At 61.4% G+C, this 19,337-nt stretch overlaps 1 protein-coding gene across 6 annotated transcripts in view; it reads left to right on the top strand.

Moving 5' to 3' along the window:
- Positions 1–19,337, top strand: part of RARRES1 (retinoic acid receptor responder 1) — a 75,977-nt gene that overhangs the window by 37,996 nt on the left and 18,644 nt on the right. For 3 of the 6 annotated variants that reach the window (XR_007405236.1, XR_007405230.1, XR_007405250.1), the window contains 2 exons: positions 10,174–10,236; positions 11,023–11,091. Coding sequence is in view for 1 of the 6 variants with exons in the window: in XM_025436073.3 (XP_025291858.1) it covers positions 49–330; positions 10,174–10,236; positions 11,023–11,206; positions 12,777–12,913 (666 nt within the window). In the remaining 5 variants the exon portion in view is untranslated. Of the gene's footprint in view, positions 1–33; positions 331–10,173; positions 10,237–11,022; positions 11,207–12,776; positions 12,914–19,337 lie in introns of those variants that run through there. The other 3 variants (XR_007405238.1, XR_007405229.1, XM_025436073.3) reach the window with 2 other exon arrangements.

Below are 19,337 nucleotides of genomic sequence, written 5' to 3'. Positions count from 1 at the left end.
CCGGCGCAGGCGGCGGGGAGGGAGCCGGGTCGGTGGAGCGCCGCGTCCATGCCGCCCGCCGCGTCCACGCCGCCCGCGCCCCGCCCCGGGGTCCCGCGGCCCTCCGCCCTGCTGCTGGCGCTGGCGCTGGCGCTGTGTCTGGCGGTGCCCGGGCTGCAGGCGGCGGGGCCGGGGCCGGGGCCGGGGCCGGGGTCGCCGGGGGTCCCCGGGGCCCCCCCGCCCGGGCTGCTGCGGCAGGCGGCGCGCGCGGCCCTGCACTTCCTCAACTTCCGCGCGGGCTCGCCCAGCGGGCTGCGGGTGCTGGCGGCCGTGCTGCGGGGCCGCGCCGCGGTGAGTGCGGGCGGGGGACCCGCGGCCCAGCCCCAGGGCGGCGCCCCTCCGCGGCCGGATCCCGCGACCCGGTGCCGGGCCCTCCGCCGACGTGCGCGGGGATGTGGGGGGCCTCGGGGCGCGGGGGAGCTGGTGCGCGGGGGCCTCGGGGCGCGGGGGGGAGGTGGTGCGCGGGGGCCTCGGGGCGCAGGGGGGAGGTGGTGCGCGGGGGCCTCGGGGTGCCGGGGGAGGTGGTGCGCGGGGGCCTCGGGGCGCAGGGGGGAGGTGGTGCGCGGGGGCCTCGGGGTGCCGGGGGAGGTGGTGCGCGGGGGCCTCGGGGTGCAGGGGGAGGTGGTGCGCGGGGGCCTCGGGGTGCAGGGGGAGGTGGTGCGCGGGGGCCTCGGGGTGCCGGGGGAGGTGGTGCGCGGGGGCCTCGGGGTGCAGGGGGAGGTGGTGCGCGGGGGCCTCGGGGTGCAGGGGGAGGTGGTGCGCGGGGGCCTCGGGGTGCAGGGGGAGGTGGTGCGCGGGGGCCTCGGGGTGCAGGGGGAGGTGGTGCGCGGGGGCCTCGGGGTGCAGGGGGGGGAGCTGATGCGCGGGGGGGGGCCCTCGGACCCCGGACCCGGCGGCCGCGAACCCAGGGGGCGGGAAGGCGGCGGGCTGCGGGCGGGCCCTGGGGACCTCAGGCTGTGCGCCTGCAGCCGCGCCGGTCCCCCGCCGGGTCCCCGCCCCCGGACCCCGCCCGGACCCCACCGGGTCCCCGCCCGCCGCCCCCCAAAGCGGCGACGCTCTTGCCCGGAGGCCGCAGAGAGCCCACAAAGCCCGCAGACTCGGCCTCGGAGAATCTAGAAGCGAGTGTAGACCGTAGGCTCTTGCCAGGTGGCGCCGGGACGTTGGGTCAGGGTCGCACGGGGGTCGGAGGCCTCCGGAAGCGCAGCCTGTGGCCCTCAGAGGTTCTCCCCGGTACCCGAGGTGGTCACACTTATTGAGCGATGAAATCAAAATCTTTCCTAGAAAAAGCCAACCTCCCCTGCCCCCCGTTTTAAGGATCCTTGTTGTCTGGGGGGGGGGGGTCAGCCTCACTAGTTGCGGGAGGAGCGGGCCGGCGGGGAGCGCAGAGGGCCGGGCGGTTTGCTCCCCGGCTGCCCCCGGAGTGAGCCCCCCTGCGGGAAGCCCGGCTCTCAATTCCCAGGAACTCTTTTCTTCCTTCCAAGACCACGAAAAACCCAGCAGCACTTTGCTTTTCGATGCATTTAGTCACCTCCTTGGGAGAAAGCTCAGTAGTTGGCATCTTTCACCAAATAAGCTCCCAGAACCCACGTGAGTTAAGTAAAAATTCCCCTTCCTTTCCAGAAGGGCTGAGCGAGCGTCCTCCATGTGTCATAGTGTAGCGTTCCTGAATTTTAAGGGCATTCTTCCTTTGAGCAAAAAAGGGGGGGGGCAGTAAATCATAAATCAGAGGCCCCTATGCCTGGGGAGGGGCGAATAGGCCAGGAAGCAGGGCGTGACTCCGGGAAAGGTCACCTTCCCGTGTCGTTCGGTTGACCTGTTTCTGAAAGGGGGTATGAGTACTTCCAACCGAGGAGCCCGGAGAGAGCTCGCTGACTTTCGGGGCCTCGACTCTCTGGGGAGTAAAGTGGTTTCAGGGTTTCCCAGGAATTCAGAGAGTTTTCCCCAGGGCCGTGCCATCCTCAAACATCCCCCTGAACGGGGCCCACTTTTACAGGTGACCAAGGCAGGCCGGGACGGGGTTGTCTTGTGGCCGTGACCCGTCGGGGTCCTCGGGGTGGCACAGGCCCCGCAGGGGCGGCTGGAGTAAGGCGGGGGGGGGGTCGTAGGAGCTCAGACTGCACCCCTGCTCTGCCTCCGTGAGCCCCGGGGCCGGGTCTTCTCTGCCTGTTTCCTCATTTGGAACAGAGAGGATCGCGCCCTGCCCGCCGCGCCTCGCGTCTTTAAGAGTCTAGGAGATGGGGGAGGGAGCGGCCGGGAAATCCGCGAGGGAGTTGCTGCTCCACTGAGGGCGACCCTGAGCATCGCTCCGTGCGACCGCGGCCCTGGTCCTCCTTGGGGTGGGTCGGCGGCAGCCCCGTTGAGATATGTCCCGCCGAGGCGTGTGGGCCGGGGCACCTGGGCCAGGGGCGCAGACGCCGCCCTGCAGAGCCTTAGGCCCGGTGGCCGCAGGAGTTTCCGCTTCCCGGACAAGCACAGGCCCGGTTGTGACGGTTGTGACAGAGGTGGAAGGTGGCACCTCCCAGGGGGAGGGCTCGGCTGTACCCAGGGTCCCGTGCCTCGTGCCACGACTCCAGGGTGAGCGGTGCCTGGGCCCGGGGGCAGGTGCGGCCGCGGGGAGCCCCCCCACACCCCCATCCTCACCCCCCCGGGGACACCCCCCTGCAGGCCAGGCAAGGCAGAGTGAGTGGCCCGAGGAAGCCCGTTCCGCAGCTTGCGGGGACCTTGCGGGGAGCTGCTTGGTTTCTAACAAGCCGCGTGGAGCGCGGTGTGGACGTGAGTGGGAGTGGGCTGCTCGGGAGACGCTCTCGGATCCGCGGTTATGAGCGAGGCGGCGGGAGGAGCGCGGCTCCGGCCTGGGAGGGCCTGGGAGCCGCAAGGCTTCCTGACCCGATCCACGCGGGTCCTCGGTCCCGCAGGACTGTCTCACCTCGGGAACGCTGTCGCCGTCCTGTGGTGAAGTCCAGCGGCGCTGCGGTAGGAAGTGGGGCCAACCTTCCAGAAGAAATCCTAGCGGCCCGGAGGCCCCATGAGCTCGGGGTGGCTCGCTAGGTGCAGGGAGAGCTCGCGGTGCCCGGCCCCTGGTGCCACCCCTTCTCCGGCTCCCCCACAAGCAGGGGTGGCCCGTGGCACGGGGTCGTGGCCCGCCGGGCAGGCTGGCACCCACGGCCCTGGGTCGCCCACTGGCCCCCACCCCCCACAGGCTGCTGTCCCCGCGCCCCGTGCAGCCCACGCCAGGCCAGGCCTCCCGTGGGGTCCCCCGGCCGGGAGGGGACCGCCCTGCGGCTTGGTCACCCACGGGATCACCCCCGCACTTCCTGGCTCGTGTGTTCGGGACACGGAGGTTTCGCCCACACCCCGAGTGCTTACGCTGACATCCTGTGAGTGTAGTGGGGTGGACGGACAAGGCCATTTCGCCGTCACCCCCGGCAGCTCTTCCAGTGGGGATCATCTGTGATTTCGGGGAGCACTTGGAGTCCAGAGCGTGATCGGCTGCTTCTGCTCCCACTCTTCAGGGCGCCTGTGACAGTTGGTTGGCAATTAGGTGGTCGGGGTAGCGGGCACGAGCGAGTCTGCGAGCAAAACCCGGGCTTCTGGCTCAGGCCAGCGCCGGGGCCCACGCTCTGGGCTGTGGGCAGCCGCCCTCGCGCGTGGCTGGGCCGCGGGCACTCAGGACAGCGCTTTACTACGGGAACCTTCCCTGTGGCTTCCCAATCCTTAGTTCGCTGGAGGAAGCCTCCTCGCTGCTGTTACCGCGTCACAAAACACGGGTGATTTGCAGGATGAACCTGGCGTTTCTGGGGCCTTCCCGGGGCCTTGGGGAGGAAGCATAAGGTCCCCACAGCACGGGCACAGATACACGCCCTCCCACCCTCGTGGGCCTTGCTTGTGCTGAGAAGGCACAGGTGCACTGGGGGTCCTCTCCCTCCCTCCTGCCCCCACAGGTTCCCCCCCCCCGTCCCCTCCACCCTCCCCCACAGGTGCACAGGGGTCCCCTCCCCCCTCCCCCACAAGTGCATCCGTTGTCCCCACCCACCCTCCCCCACAGGTGCATCGGGGTCCCCACCCACCCTCCCCCACAGGTGCACCGGGGTCCCCACCCACCCTCCCCCACAGGTGTACCGGGGTCCCCTCCCCCCTCCCCCACAGGTGCACCGGGGTCCCCACCCACCCTCCCCCACAGGTGTACCGGGGTCCCCACCCACCCTCCCCCACAGGTGCACCGGGGTCCCCACCCACCCTCCCCCACAGGTGTACCAGGGTCCTCACCCCCCTCCCCCACAGGTGCACCCCGGCCCCTCCCCCGCCCTCCCCCACAGCACCCAGCTGGTCTGCAGGCTCTGGCTGCAGGTCTGGCGTGGGTTGGGAAAGGGCCACCTGGCCCCGATGGCAAAGTCAGGCCTCCTGGCGCCGGGCCCGTCACCCACGCCAGCTGCGCCCAGATGAGCTGGGAAGTAGGACTGCTTCTGAGCACCTGGTGATAAACGTGTGGCCAAGGAGGCCTCCTAGCCGGGCGACGTGTGATCACAGCTCCCTGGTGGTGGGTGCCCTGCAGCCGGGTGCCCCCCTTGGCAGCGCGGCTGCCACTTGCTTCTGCCACTCCCCAGGGGACCCCCCCCAGCATAGGGCCCCGGAAGCAGCAGAACCAACACTGGGTCAGCCACCTCCAGGGCTGGCAGGGCCGTGGGGATCTGGCCTCCCGCGGAGGTAGAGGGGAGCCCGGGGTCACGCCGCAGCCCTTTCCTCTCAGGTGGGGACCCCTAGCTGTGTGGGCTTTGCCGCGCTCTGCGCCCTGCTGTCTCCCTGCAGGGTCTCCTGAGACCCCACGGCCTGGCCTGTCTGGTCGTCACCGTCCTTCGTCCCGTGGATGATCTGCTCCGCGCGGAGCCCATGGGGCTCGGCCGCTGCATCCCGGGTCCTCCCGCCCCTGGCCCGGCCCGGCCCCACCGGACCGCCCCTAAGGGGCCGCTCTCCCACTCTCCCACCTGCGCGGGGCCACTGGCCTGGCCTGTAGGGAAATCCGATGGCCTGTCCCCAGCCACGCCCTGCCACAGATGCCTGCTGTGTGGAGCCGCCCCCCAGCTCCCCCTGCTGCCTCGACACCCCCTTCCCCCCCGCCCCCCTCCCCTCACCCGACTTCCCCCCACCCTGCTCCCCCCAGCTCTCCGGCTGCCCCTACCCCCTGCTCCCCCCACTCCCGACTGCCCTCCCAGCTCCCCCTGGCTCCCCCCTTGTGGGACTCCCCCCCCCCCCCCGGGATTCCCTCCCCGCCCTGCCCGTTGCAGCTCCCCCTTCCCCTGCCCCCCACCCGCTGCTGCCCGCCAAGGCCACAGGGGCCAAGGCCACGGGGCGGTGCTGTCCCAGCCTAGGAGAGGCCCAGCTGCCCTGCATTTCCCCAGAGGCGGTTTCCTCTCCCGAGCTCCAAGTCGTGGGCACCGCCTCGGGGTGCGGGGCTTCCTGGGGCCCCTTCCCCACCACGTCCCAGCAGCGTCAGGGCTGTTAGGCCCCGGTGAGACCCTCCGTCCCGTCCCTCCCCTCCCGCCTGCCGCTCAAGCTCCTGGGCCCACCTGCAGGAGTCACGCCCGTGCCGGAGAGCGGGGGGGGGGGGGGGGGGGGGGGGGCCGGACCTGGGGTGGCCTCGCAGCGGGCGGCTCTAACTTCTTCCTTAAACTGTATTTTTATTCTTTATAAAGCCTTTATTTACTCATCTATTTTAGAAAGTGTGCATGAGTGGGGGGGACGGGGGGCTCCGTGCTCAAGCCCACCGCCCGCCACCAACCCTGATGCGGCTGCGACCCCGCGGCCCCGCGACCCTGACCCGAGCTGGAAGCGGCCGCCCCCAGCCGCCGGGCACCGCCGCCCCCGGTGTAACGTCTTTCCGTGGCAGAGCAGCTCCCGCGACGGGGACGGTGACGGGGACAGGGACGGGGACGGGGACGGGGCAGGCGTGGACGCCCCAGGACCCCGCGTGCGCTGCCGCCTCAGGTGTGGCCGCGGTGCCCCGGGTCGGGCTGCTCCCCCGCACAGGGTGGGCCTGCGCCCCGGGCCCTGATCTGGCTGCCGGGGACCCTGTGGCCCCGCACGTCCGGTCCCGCTCCCGCTGAGCCCGGGCAGGCCTTGGGCCTCGACGGCCACGTCCTCGGCTCCCACTCAGCCGCCGGCCGCTCCCGCCCCTGCCGGCTCAGCCCGGGCCGCGGCAGCAGAGTCCCCGAGCCCAGCGGGATCCCGACCGCGGGCCCAAGCCGGGCGTGCGGGGGGCTCTGGGGGCGCCCCAGGGCGCTGCAGCGGCGGGGCCCACGGGGAGCTCAGTCTGCACCGGCCCCGCCCGCCCGCGCCCCGCTCCCTGCAGGGCTCGTGCTCTGCTCCGCAGGGCTCCCCCCGGCCTCCCGCCTTGGCTTCCGGGTGCCCGTGTCGCCAGAGCCGGGGCCCGACGTCCTGACCCCCGCAGCTGCACTCGGGGCCCCTGGAAACCGTGCCCCGCGGCCGCTGGGTCAGGGCCTGACGTCCCCGGAGGAAGGCCCCGCGGAGCCCGAGGCGCGGGAGGGGCGCCCTTGGACGCTGAGCAGCGGGGCCGGGGCTGCGGGCTGCGGGGCTGCGGGGCTGCGGGTCCCCGTCCCGGGTCGAGGCCGCATCGCGCCTGCTGCTGCCCCCGCCTGGGTCTCCGCCCCTGTCTCTGGGTCCCTCAGGAATAAATAAAATCTTAGAAAAGAGCAGAGGCTGAGGTGCCGCCGTGGGAAGCGCGGGTGCTGGCGGTCCGGGTCGCAGCCCGACATCTCCGGCTGACCCGTCCCCCCGCGGGCCCGGGTCGGGGACCTTGGAGCCGCCGCCCAGGAAGCTGGCCCCGGGCCTGGCGGTGTCCCTGCCCGGCCGCGGGAGCCCCGGGCCGCGTGGGGCCGGCATCGGAGGGGTCAGGCGGTCACCTGCGGCTCCGGACGCTCCTTCCCTGGGGAGCCAGCCCTGTGGACGCCGTTCCCGGAAGCGGAGCGAGCGCTGCAGAAGAGAACGTGGGCCCGAGGGATCCCCGGGTTCGCGTGGCCGTGGCCGTGGGGCTGTGGCTCCGGCCGGGAGCAGACCTTGCAGATTCCCCAGCACGCGGGATTGTTTACCAGGCTCCTCGGACCTGATCCCGCCAACTGGGGAAGTAAAGGCCTGAGTCTAGGACGCGGAGTGAGGACGTCCGTGCTGAGTCCCTTTAGACTGAACACTTTTACTTTTTTTTTTTAAAGATTTTGTTTGCTTATTCATAGAGGTGCAGAGAGAGAGAGACAGAGGCAGAGACACGGGCAGAGGGAGGAGCAGGCTCCATGCAGGGAGCCCGCGTGGGACTCGAACCCAGGACCCCGGGGTCGCGCCCTGACCCGCTGCGCCCCCAGGGGCCCCACTTTCTCTCTCTAAACCCCGTCCGTGGGCTCCGGGTCCCAGGGACTGAGCCGAGCGGGCACCACCGCTGCATCCCGGCCGTTCGTCTGTCTTCCGTCCGCGGCTCCTTCCGGGACTTCTGCTTCGCCCGGCGCCGCCGTCCGCGGCCGAACCGCTCGCAGAGGCCCCGCGAGGTTCCGCCGACGCTGGCGGCTGCTTCGGGTGCGGCCGGGCGGGGGCAGCTCGGTCTGCAAAACGCCGCGTGAGCCGCGCCGGCCGCGGTCGGGTCGTCCCGGGGTCGCTCTGGGCCGCAGGACGGGGGCGCCCGAGGGGGGCCGCGGGGGAGGCCGCGGGGGAGGCGGCTCGTTCGTGCCCGCGGCGAGCAGCCCCCTCGCCCCGTTTGACCTGCCCCCGACCCCCGGGGCGGACACCGCCGGCCTCCAGCCCGCTCCGGGCGTCCTCCTGGTCCTCCGGCCGCTCAGCTCGCAGGTCCGCGCGGCGGGCTGGGGGCGCGGGGTGCCGGGGGCCCGTGAGCCCGCGGCCACGCAGCCGCTCCCCGGGGTGTCGCCCGAGCACGGCCGTGTGGGGCGGCAGGTGAGCCCGAGGCGCAGGGCCGTGGCCGGGGGCGGGGTCTGCCGTCGAGGGCCGCGGGGAGCCCGACCTCCTGGACCCTGCAGCCCTGCCCCCCCGCCCCCCAGGCCCCCTCGCAGGCCTCCCCCCGCCGCCCACCATCCTGCCCCCCCTGCGGCCGCCCCTGGCTGGCCTCGACGTCCCCTCCCAGAGGCTGGGCCTGGAGCCTCCACGCGCCCCAGCTCCCGGGTCGCCGCGGCCGCGCTCACCAGCCGGGGCCCTGGGGGAGGCCCTCGGGGAGGCCCGGGCGGCATCCGGACACCCGACGAGGAGGCGCAGCCAAGGACAGAAGGCCCAGTGCTGCTCGGGCCAGAACCAGCCGCCCTCGGGGGGGACGGGAGGACGGGAGGACGGCAGCGAGGCCCCGGGCGGTGGCGGGGCGGTGGCGGGGCGGTGCCCGGGAGCCCCCGCCCTGCTGCGTGCGGCGCCGTGTCCTTCCGGAAACGTCGGGCCTCGGACCCGCAAACGCCCTGACGGACTTGAACCAGCCGCCCGGTGTCCCGAGGGCCACACGGTCCCTGACGCGGTGGCGGCCCTCGGCGCTCGGCTCCGGCCCGCTGCACCCCGGCGCCTTCCCCCTGGACCGTCCTCGTGGGGGGGAGGAGGGGCCGCTCCCGGACCCCGCCGTCAGCCCCGGGCCGAGGACGCCCCCGCGGAGCCCGGCGCCCTCAGCCTACCTCGGCCGTAGCTGCCGCCCTCCTCGCCCCGGCCCGGCCCCGCGCCCCCGCCCCGCTCCGCCCGACGGCCTCCCCCTCACGGCCCCCCCTCACGGCCTCCCCCCAGGGCCCCCCCGTCCCTCACGGCCCCTCCCTCACGGCCTCCTCTCACGGCCTCCTCTCACGGCCTCCTCTCACGGCCTCCCCCTCACGGCCTCCCCCTCAAGGCCTCCCCCTCAAGGCCTCCTCCTCAAGGCCCCCCCCCCACGGCCTCCCCCTCACGGCCTCCCCCTCACGGCCTCCCCCTCAAGGCCTCCCCCTCACGGCCTCCCCCTCAAGGCCTCCTCCTCAAGGCCTCCTCCTCAAGGCCTCCCCCCCACGGCCTCCCCCTCACGGCCTCCCCCTCACGGCCTCCCCCTCAAGGCCTCCTCCTCAAGGCCCCCCCCCCACGGCCTCCCCCTCACGGCCCCCCCTCACGGCCTCCCCCCAGGGCCCCCCCTCCCGTCACGGCCCCTCCCTCACGGCCTCCCCCTCACGGCCTCCTCTCACGGCCTCCCCCTCAAGGCCTCCTCCTCAAGGCCCCCCCCCCACGGCCTCCCCCTCACGGCCTCCCCCTCACGGCCCCCCCTCACGGCCTCCCCCCAGGGCCCCTCCCTCACGGCCTCCCCTCACGGCCTCCCCCCAGGACCCCCGTCACGGCCCCTCCCTCACGGCCTCCCCCTCACGGCCCCCCCCTCACGGCCTCCTCTCACGGCCTCCCCCCAGGGTCCCTCCCTCACGGCCCCCCTCAAGGCCTCCTCCTCACGGCCTCCTCTCACGGCCTCCCCCCAGGGTCCCTCCCTCACGGCCCCCCTCAAGGCCTCCTCCTCACGGCCTCCTCTCACGGCCTCCTCTCACAGCCTCCCCTCACGGTCCCCGCCTCACGGCCCCTCCCCTTAAGGCCCCCCCCTCACGGCCCCCCCCTCACGGCCTCCCCCTCAGGGCCTCCCCTCACGGCCTCCCCCTCAGGGCCTCCCCTCACGGCCTCCCCCTCAGGGCCTCCCCTCACGGCCTCCCCCTCAGGGCCTCCCCTCACAGCCTCCCCCCAGGGCGGCCTCCTCCACTCTTCTGCCCCCCACCCGAGGCCCGTAGTTTGCTCCCCGCACACCGTGGCGCCCCTTCCCCGTGAGCACCCCCCCCCCCCCCCGGCAAGGGCGCCCCCCGACCGCTTCCCTTCCTGGGCCCTTCCTGAGGGGTGTGTCGCTAGCGAGCGGGAGGCTCGGGCGGACCAGGCTTTGCCACCTTTTCTCCTGGTAAAAGGTCACGGATTCTGGGGCGGCCGCCTGCGCCCAGGGGGGAGCCCGGGTCCCGGGATCGAGTCCCGCGGGGCGCCCGCTCCCTCCGCCCGCCCCCGCCCGTCTGTGCGTCTCGGGAATGAAGAGGATCCTCGACAGGACCGCCTGGGGCCTGCGGGCGGCCACGTGCTGCCGCTGAGGCCGCGTCTCTGTTGCAGGTTGACGCGCGGAGGACCTGCCGGGTGGACCTGGAGTTCACGGCCGAGCGCTACGGCCCCGAGGTGAGCGGCCGCGGGGTCCCCGAGGGCCGGCGCCCGGGGTACGGGGGTGTCGGGTGGAGGGCGCGGGGCGTGGAAGCGTGGAGCTGCCCCGGCGGCGGCCCCGGCGACCGCGAGCTCCACACCCGGCGATGGGCCCGCAGGCGGGAGCAGCAGGAGGCCCCGCCCGGAGGCGAAGACCTGGTGCCCCCCCCCCCCGCAGCGCGTCTACACCGCAACGCGCACAAACGCCCTCACAAACGCCCTCGAGCCGGCCCTGTTCCACGACGTCCCCGCCCTCCCCTCGGATCCAGATCCAGCCGTGATCTCGAAGGTTCCTGGGAGGCACGGAGTCAGCGTGGAGCCAGGGCCCGGGCGTCGGGCCCACGTGAGCTCAGGGCCCGGCCCGCGGGGCGGGGTGAGAAGCTGTGGCTCGTGTTCACGGGGAGCAGCCTCCTCCCGAGTGCAGGCCTGACGTCAGCGTCGCGTCACCTTGGCGCCCGGCGTGCAGTGAGCGCCCTCCCGCCTCGAGGCCGGAACCACGTGGTCTGCAGCGCACGTCACGACTCGTCTTCCGAGCAGGCCCGCGCCGTCAAGTGGCGGCGTCAGCCAGCAGGACTGTACGCTGGGGGTGAAGGACTGTTGTCCTCCCGGCTGCGCGCAGAAGTCCCCTTGCACAGCCAGGCCCCTGCGGGTGCTGCACCCACGTGTCCCTCCTGCCCCACGGGCGCTCCTCAGGCTTGTGTGCGGCGGCGGGCGGGCACATGCTGGCCTGGGCCGCCCTGGTTAATGCCACCGTCTTTATTGCAGGTGGCCGACGGACGTTTGGGGAGATGCTCTGCTCGAGTGGTTTTCAGGCATCAGAAGCCCAGGCCGGCCGTTAACGTGACTTGCACTCGGTTCATGGAGACGAGCAGGAGGCGGCGGGAGGATTTCCTGCTGTACAAGCGCGCCAAGCGGCTCCGAGCCCCGCTGGGGGCGACCAGCATACCCGGTACGGTCGGGCGCCCCTGTTGAGGGGCCATCGCCACGTCTCACCCCCTAACCTGCTCCTGCAGGACGCGGAAGGGCCTTGGGGGAGCTGCAGCCCAACGCAGCTGACCCCACTAGGTCAGGAGCTAATGGGCGGTGGCGCCGTCTTGGAGGAGTGAGGCCCAGCTCCCCGCCCCCCACCCGCCTCCACCCCGGCTCCCACCACAGGCGCAGCCCTTACTGGCAGATCCAATTTGCAAAACCGCAAGAGTCCTCGGAGGCGGGGACGTGGGCTCGGGTGTTGAGCCTGCTTCCGCCGCCCTCCCCCGCCTCCCCACCCACCTCCCCCTCCGCCTGGCTAGGCCTCGACTCTAAGGGCCCTGTGGTCTCTCCCTTGCCCAGACTAGAGTTCCAGGGACCTGCAGGCAGAGTGCGGCCCCTTGCCTTCCTAGGTTCAGAAGCCTGGACGATTCTCCTAATGGTTCTCTGACAGCTCAGCTAAGTCCTTTTCCTAGGGATTATGAGGGACGGTTCAGAGCCTTAGTTGCAGTAGAATTTGCTCATGTTTAGGACTGTCCGAAACAAGTGGGCTAATGACTGAGGCTTAAAATGTACGGTCACTTCAGGATTTTTTCCGCGTTAACATTAGCTGGAGAAATGAACTTTGATATATTCTCCTTAAAACACAAAGTTTACAGATTGTGCAGGACCTTTCCTTTGAATATTTGCTACAAGATCACTACATTTGGGACATTTTCAATAGTGCAGGTGGATCCCGTTATGTTCAGTCCATAAGCCCTATGCGCCCGCAAGGGTCATTCTCTAACAATTGAACTTAGTGTGGCACGAAGGTCCAAAAGCTTTTTTAATAGCATCTTTCTATTTTTTAAAAGATTTTATTTATTTCTCTATGAGAGACACAGAGAGAGGTGGATTCCTGCGGGGACCCCCATACGGGACTTGATCCTGGGACCCCGGGGTCACGCCCTGGGCTGGAGGCAGACGCTCCACCACTGAGACACCCAGGCGTCCCTTTTCAATCTAATTTTATTTTTTTTTTTTTTTTTTTTTTTTTTTTTTTTTTTTTTTTTTTTAAATTTTTTTTATTTATTTATGATAGCCACAGAGAGAGAGAGGGAGGCAGAGACACAGGCAGAGGGAGAAGCAGGCTCCATGCACCGGGAGCCCGACGTGGGACTCGATCCCGGGTCTCCAGGATCGCGCCCTGGGCCAAAGGCAGGCGCCAAACCGCTGCGCCACCCAGGGATCCCTCAATCTAATTTTAAAATGCTTCTCAACTAACAAGATTTTAGATCAACTTTGAGTATCGTCGCAGCTCTGACTTTGCATTAATATGACACGACAAATAGCCCTTAATTTTGTTAGGGTAGCCTTGCTCAGCAGGACAGGTTGAAGCACATAAATCTCCATGTGAAGTGGACACAGATCAGAGCAGATGACACATCTGGCGCCAGAGACGACTGAGTGGCTGGCCTGTGCTCCTGTGTCCTTACTGAGACCCACGACACTGTCCCCGAGATGCCATAATGATAACGTGAGAATGTGCTGGTTCTTCTCCCCCGCCCTCCCAGACAGTCACGGATGGATCGATCCCTCCCTGAGACCCATCTGGGATTTGGCTTTTCTCGGCAGCTCTTACGTGATGTGGGAGAGGACGACGCAGACGTTACACTACTACATGGCGCAGCTCAGCAGTGTGAACCAATGGGTGAGCAAAACCCTGAGAACCAGTCCCCGTCCCAAGAGCTACAACCAGTGCAGTGTCCTGAGACTGAATTAATGTGCATTTCTGGTTTTCCGGCAACAATTTTACTTGCTTTGGACTCAGAGAATCTCCCCAGGCCTGCAATGGCCCAGGTCTAGTTCTAGAGGCGGTGGATGAAGCAGTGAACAGAAAACAGGGCGTCTCTGCCCCCCCCCCCCCCCCGCCCCGAGCCCCCGAGTTAATTCTGCTGAGAGAAGATCAAGACGGTGGGCGGATAAACAGTTAATATGGAGCGGATGGTGGTGGTAGGAAGCGCTCTGGAAACCACCGGGGAGAAGGGGATGCAAGGGATCGGTGGGCTCACGACTCCCCTTGTCTCGAGTAAGGCCCCTTGGCTTTGAGCGGGGTGGCCGTGGAGCAGAGGCCACGGGAAGTGAGAGAGCCGGGCCTCCGTGAGCAGAGAGTGCGAGGGCCGGGGGACTTGAGGGCAGCAAGTGGTCGGCGGGCCGGGGCATGGCAGAGGGACTTCTGCGACTGCCCCAGGGTCCGCGAGGGTGCCAGAAGGTGCGATCACAGGGAGCGCAGGTCCCCAAGGCCTCCCCGGCTGGGGAAGAGCCCTCCCTTTTACTCTTTAGAGGGTTTTCGCACGGGAGCATCAGCACCTGACTTAGGCCCATCGTTCTGGCTGCTGCGCTGCGAACAGCCCTGGGGAGACAGCAGCGGAGGCGGGGAGACCAGCGACGCCTGCAACGACCTAGGCAAGGCGGGGGGACTGGAGCGGGTGGCAGCAGCGGGCTCACTGCTGATCCGCCGGTACTGAGTGTGTTCGGAGGGCACAGATTTGCCCGTCGCCCAGTACACACTTTTCACAACGAATTTTCATTCTTTAAGTGTAGTTGACAGTCAGCGTCCCGTTAGTTTCAGGCGCTCGCTGTGGCGAGTGTCCACGTGGGCACACTAGCCAGCGCTCCCCTGCACACTGTGGCCGTCGGTCACTGCGCGCGTCACTCCCGTGTGACTGGCTGTATCCCACGGGCTGCGCTTTCCATCGCCACGATTGATTGATCGATGGGTTTCTGGCCGCGGGTTCGCACCTCTTAACTCCCTTTGCCTGATTCCCCCATTTCCCCCCTTCCCCGCGCTGGGAACGTCGGTTCTCTGGATTCGCGACTCTGGCTGGTTGGAGTTTTATATTCCACATGTAAGTGAAATCATGTCTTTTCTCTGCTGACGGACTTCATTACTCAGCGCACCTCGGTCCATCCACGTGGCGGCAATGGGCGGGATCTCCTTGGTTCATAGCAGAGTCTCTTCCACTCCCGCCGTGCCTCGCCTTCCCAGGCGTCCCTCACCAGTGGTGGGCACCTACGTTGCTTTCACGTCGTCGTCGTCGTGGCTAATTGCAAAGTTGGTTCACCGCAGGGAACCCGAGCTGTGTTTATCTTTTCCATTGGGTGTTTCCATGTTCTCTGCGTAAATAGCAGTTGGTGGAACTAGGGGACTGCGCGGTGTTTCTATTTCGAGTGTTTCTGCGGGACCTCCTTGCTGTTTCCCACGGTGGCTGCACAGTGGACGTTCCCACGAGCAGAGTGCGAGGATTCCTTTCCTCCTCTTCCTTGCCAACACGCGGTTTCCCGGTCTTTCCGAGCTGCGAGGTGCTGTCTCCTTGGGGTTTGGATTTGCATCTCCCTGATGATGAGCGACGGGGAGCGGCTTTTCATGTGTCTGTTGACGTCTGTTACCTTTGAAGAAATGCCTCTTCAGGTCCTCTGCCCAATTTTAATGGGATTGTTGGTTTTTGTTGGGCAGGAGGGTTGTTGAGTTGAATGAGTCCTTTATATATTTTGGATATAATTAACCCCTGATCTGAGAGAACATTCTTAATTCTCCTTTAGTCAGTAGGTTTTTTGTCTTGTTGAGGTTTTCTTTGCTGTGTTAAACTTTTTTCTGTTGGTGTAGTCCTAGGAGTTGGTTTTTGCTTTTGATTCCCTCGCCTCAGGAGACATATCCACAACTATGCTGCTAAAAGCAGTGTCCAAAATATGCTGCCTGTGCGGTTTTTTTAGGAGTTTTACGGTTTCGGGTCTTGGATCTGTTAAGTCTCCGTGTGTGGTGTAAGAAAGTGGTCCGGTTGCTCTCTTGTGTGCATCTGTCCAGTTTTCCCAACACCCTTTGTGGAAGAAACTGCCTCTTCTGCATTATACGTTCTTGACTCCTCTGTCATGGATCAGTTGACCGTGTGGGTAGGCGTGGGATTATTCCTGGGCTCTCGATTCTGTTCCATTGATCCGTATGTCTCTTCCTGGGCCGGAACCATCCCACTTTGATGACTGTGGCTTTGCGGTGTGGCTTCATCTGGAATGGTGGTATTTCCAGTTTTGTTTTTCTTTGTCAAGATTGCTTTGGTTCTTTGAGGTCTCTTGCGGTTCCACACAAGCTTAGGATGATTTATTCTAGTCCTGTGAGTAACGCTATTGGTATTTTTATAGAGATTACATTAAATCTGTGGGTTGCTTTGGGCAAAAAGAACATTTTAACGATGCTCTTCCAGTTCATAAGCATGGGACGTCTTTCCATTTGTTTGGGTTGTCTTCACTGCCTTTCAGCAGTGTCTTGTCAGTGTCAGCGTCTAGGTCTTTCACCTCCTTGGTTAAATATATTCCTAGGTTTTTTATTCTTTTTGGTACAAGTGTCAGTGAAATTGTTTTCTTGATTTCTCTTTCTGCTACTTCATTTTAAGTGTAGAGAAATGCAACAGATTTCCATATATTAGTTTTGTATTCTGGAGGTTTTCTGAACTCATTTATTCTAATCATTTTTTGGTGGAGTCTTTAGGGTTTTCTATATATAGTATATGTCATCTGGAAATAATGAAAGTTTCGCCTTTTCCTTACCAATTTGGATGATCTTATTCTTGTCTGATTTGCTGTGGCCAAAGTCACAGACGTTGCTGCCTGTGTTCTCCTCTAGGATTTTGATGGATTCCTGTCTCACAGTTAGATCTTCATCCATTTTGAGTTTATCTTTGTGTGTGGTGTCAGAGGATGGTCCATTCTTTCATCCTGCACGTGACTGTCCAATTTTCCCAACACCGTTTATTAAAGAGACTCTCCTTTTTCCAGTGAATAGTCTTTCCTGCTTTGTCGAATATTAGTTGACCACAGAGTTGGGGGCCCATTTCTGGGTTCTCTATTCGGTTCCATTGATCTTTGTGTTTGTTTTTGTGCCAGTACCACACAGTTTTGATGATCACAGCTTTTAGTACAGCTTGAAATATGGAATTACAATGCCTCCAGCTTCGGTTTTCTTTTCCCACCTTACTTTGGTTATTCTGGGTCTTTTCTGGTTCCACACAAATTTTAGGACTGTTTGTTCCAGCTCCATGAAAAATGTCGGTAGTATTTTGATAGGGATTGCACTGAATGTGTAGATTTCTCTAGGAAGCATAGACGTTTTAACAATATTTGTTCTTCCAATCCATGAGCATGGAATGTTTTTCCATTTCTTTGTGTCTTCCTCAATTTCTTTCAGAAGTGTTCTGCAGTTTTCAGAGGACAGATCTTATACCTCTTTGATTAGGTTTATTCCTAGGTATCGTATGGATTTTGGTGCAATTGTAAATGGGATCGATTCCTGATTTCTCTTTCTTCAGTCTCATTGTTAGTGTATAGAAATGCAACAGATTTCTGGGCATTGATTTTATATCCTTCCACATTGCTGAATTCCTGTATGAGTTCTAGCAATTTTTGGGTAGAGTCTCTTGGTTTTCCACATAAAGTATCATGTTATCTGTGAAGAGTGAGAGTGCTGCAAGTAGGGCTCCCAGGACTATGTTAAATAGAAGTGGTGAGAGTGGACATCCTTGTCTTTCTCTTGATCTTACAGAAAATCTTTCAGTTTTTCACCATTGAGTGTGATGGTAGCTGTGGGCTTTTCTGAGGCGTGTTTCCTATAAACCCACTTTATTGAGAGTTTTTATCGTGAATAGATATATTTCGTCAGATGCTTTTTCTACAATCTACAGAGATGATCATGTGGTTTTTATCCTTTCCCTTGTTGAGATGATGTATAATGATTGATTTGCAAATGTTGAACCACTATTACATTCTTTGAATAAATCCCACTTGTGTTGAATGATCTTTTTAATGTATAGTTGGTATCAGTTTGCTAATATTTTGTTAAGTATTTTTGCATGTATATTCACTAGAAATACCACTAGAAATATTGACCTGTGGTTTTCTTTTCTTTCTTCTTTTTTTTGTAGTGTCTTTATCTGGTTTGGGTATCAGGGTAATGCTGGCCTGATTCTGACTTTTGTTGGGAGTTTTTATTACTACAGATTCAATTTTCTTACTAGTAATTGATCTATTCAAATTTTTTATTTCTTCCTGGTTCAATTTTGTAGGATTGTATGTTTCTAAAAATTTATCCATTTTTTCTAAATCTATCCATTTATCCATTTTTTCTAATCCATGTATCTATTAGACACATTTTTCTGTGTCTAATATTTGGCACATACTTCTTCTTAATATTTTCTTCTAATCCTTTGTATTTTTGTGGTGTCAGTAGTTTTTCTGCTTCATTTCTGATTTTGAGTCCTCTTTTTTTAAATTGATGGCTCTATCTAAAGAGTTATAAATTTTGTTTATCTTTTCAAAGAACCAGCCCTTGGTTTCACTAATCTTTTTTATTGTTTCTTCAGTCTATACTTAATTTCTTTCTGCTCTAATTTTTATTATTTCTTTCTTCTATTAGCTTTGGCTTTGTTTGTTCTTTTTCTAGCTGCTGTAGGGGTAAGTTTGTTGTTTGTGATTTTTCTTATTTTTTATCATTGTTTTTTAAAATTATTTTCCATATGAATTTCCTTTTTTTTTCATTGCTGGTTTTGATGTATTTTATTGCCAGTAGTAAATTGACTCATAAAACTTAACAAAACTTTTATTTTATTTTTTTTAAATTTTTTTTTTATTATTTATTTATGATAGACACACAGTGAGAGAGAGAGAGGCAGAGACACAGGCAGAGGGAGAAGCAGGCTCCATGCACCGGGAGCCCGATGTGGGATTCGATCCTGGGTCTCCAGGATCGCACCCTGGGCCAAAGGCAGGCGCTAAACCGCCGCACCACCCAGGGATCCCTTAACAAAACTTTTTAAAGAATGTATGACATTCCCTTGTACAATCATTTTGTTAGTTCCTTTATGTCATTTAATAACATTAAACAAACCTGTTAACCCCCACAACAAATCATTTCTTTTAGGAAAAGGTATTGAAGAGATACTAACTGAATTGATCTCAGATGTTTGTTCACACAAGTATTCTTTCTTTATAGTTAGCTTACTCTGAAAGCTCTTTGTATTTTTTAAATCATAATTTTTTTTTAATGATTTTTTATTTTTTTTATTTATGATAGTCACAGAGAGAGAGAGAGAGAGGCAGAGACACAGGCAGAGGGAGAAGCAGGCTTCCCTGCAGGGAGCCCGACGTGGGATTCGATCCCGGGTCTCCAGGATTGTGCCCTGGGCCAAAGGCAGGAGCCAAACCGCTGCACCACCCAGGGATCCCTAAATCATAATTTCAGTATAGTTAACAGTGTTATGAGTTTCAGGTGTCAAATGTAGTGATTCAGCAATTCTCTATATTACTTGGTGCTCATCATGATAAGTCTACTTTTTTTAAAACAAATATTTTATTTATTTATTTGAGAGAGAGTGTGTGAGGGGAGAGAGAGAGACAAGCAGACTTCAGGCTGAGCCCAGAGCCTGATGTGGGGCTTGATCTCATGACCCTAGGATCATGACCTAAGCTGAAACCAAGAGTCCCAGTTTTCCCAATAGCATTTGTTGAAGAAACGCCCTTTTACCAATTGTCTATTTTTGCCGCCTTTGTAAAAAGTTAATTGACCATATAATTGTGGGTTTATTCCTGGGCTGTCTAATCTGTTCCAATGACCTATGTGTCTGTTTCTGGGCCGGCGCCATACTGTTCTGATTATTACAGCTTTGTAGTGTATCTTGAAGTCTGGGAGTGTGATAGCTTCAGTTATGTTATTTTCTAGATAGCTTTAGCCATCCAGGGTCTTTTTTTCCATACAAAGTTTAGGGTTGTCTGTTCTAGTTCTGTGAAAAATGCTGTTAACACTTTTATAAGGACTACATTAAGTATGTAGATCACTTTGGGTGGGATAGGCCTTTTAACAGTATTGTTTCTTCCAATCCGTGAGCATGGAATATTTTTACTTTTGTATCTGTCGTCCTCAATTTCATCCATTAATTCTTTATAGTTTTCAGCAAATAGGACTTTTACTTCCTTGATTAAGTTTATTCTTAGGTATTTTATACTTTTTGGTGCAATTATAAATGGGATTGTTTCTTCATTTCTGCTACTTCATTATTTGTATAGAAATGCAGCAGATTTGGGATGCCTGG

This window comes from Canis lupus, chromosome 23 (assembly GCF_003254725.2).
Source record: "Canis lupus dingo isolate Sandy chromosome 23, ASM325472v2, whole genome shotgun sequence".
Lineage (NCBI taxonomy): Eukaryota > Metazoa > Chordata > Mammalia > Carnivora > Canidae > Canis > Canis lupus.
Note: the sequence above shows the minus strand (reverse complement) of the source record. Positions and strands in the feature narration are given on the sequence as shown.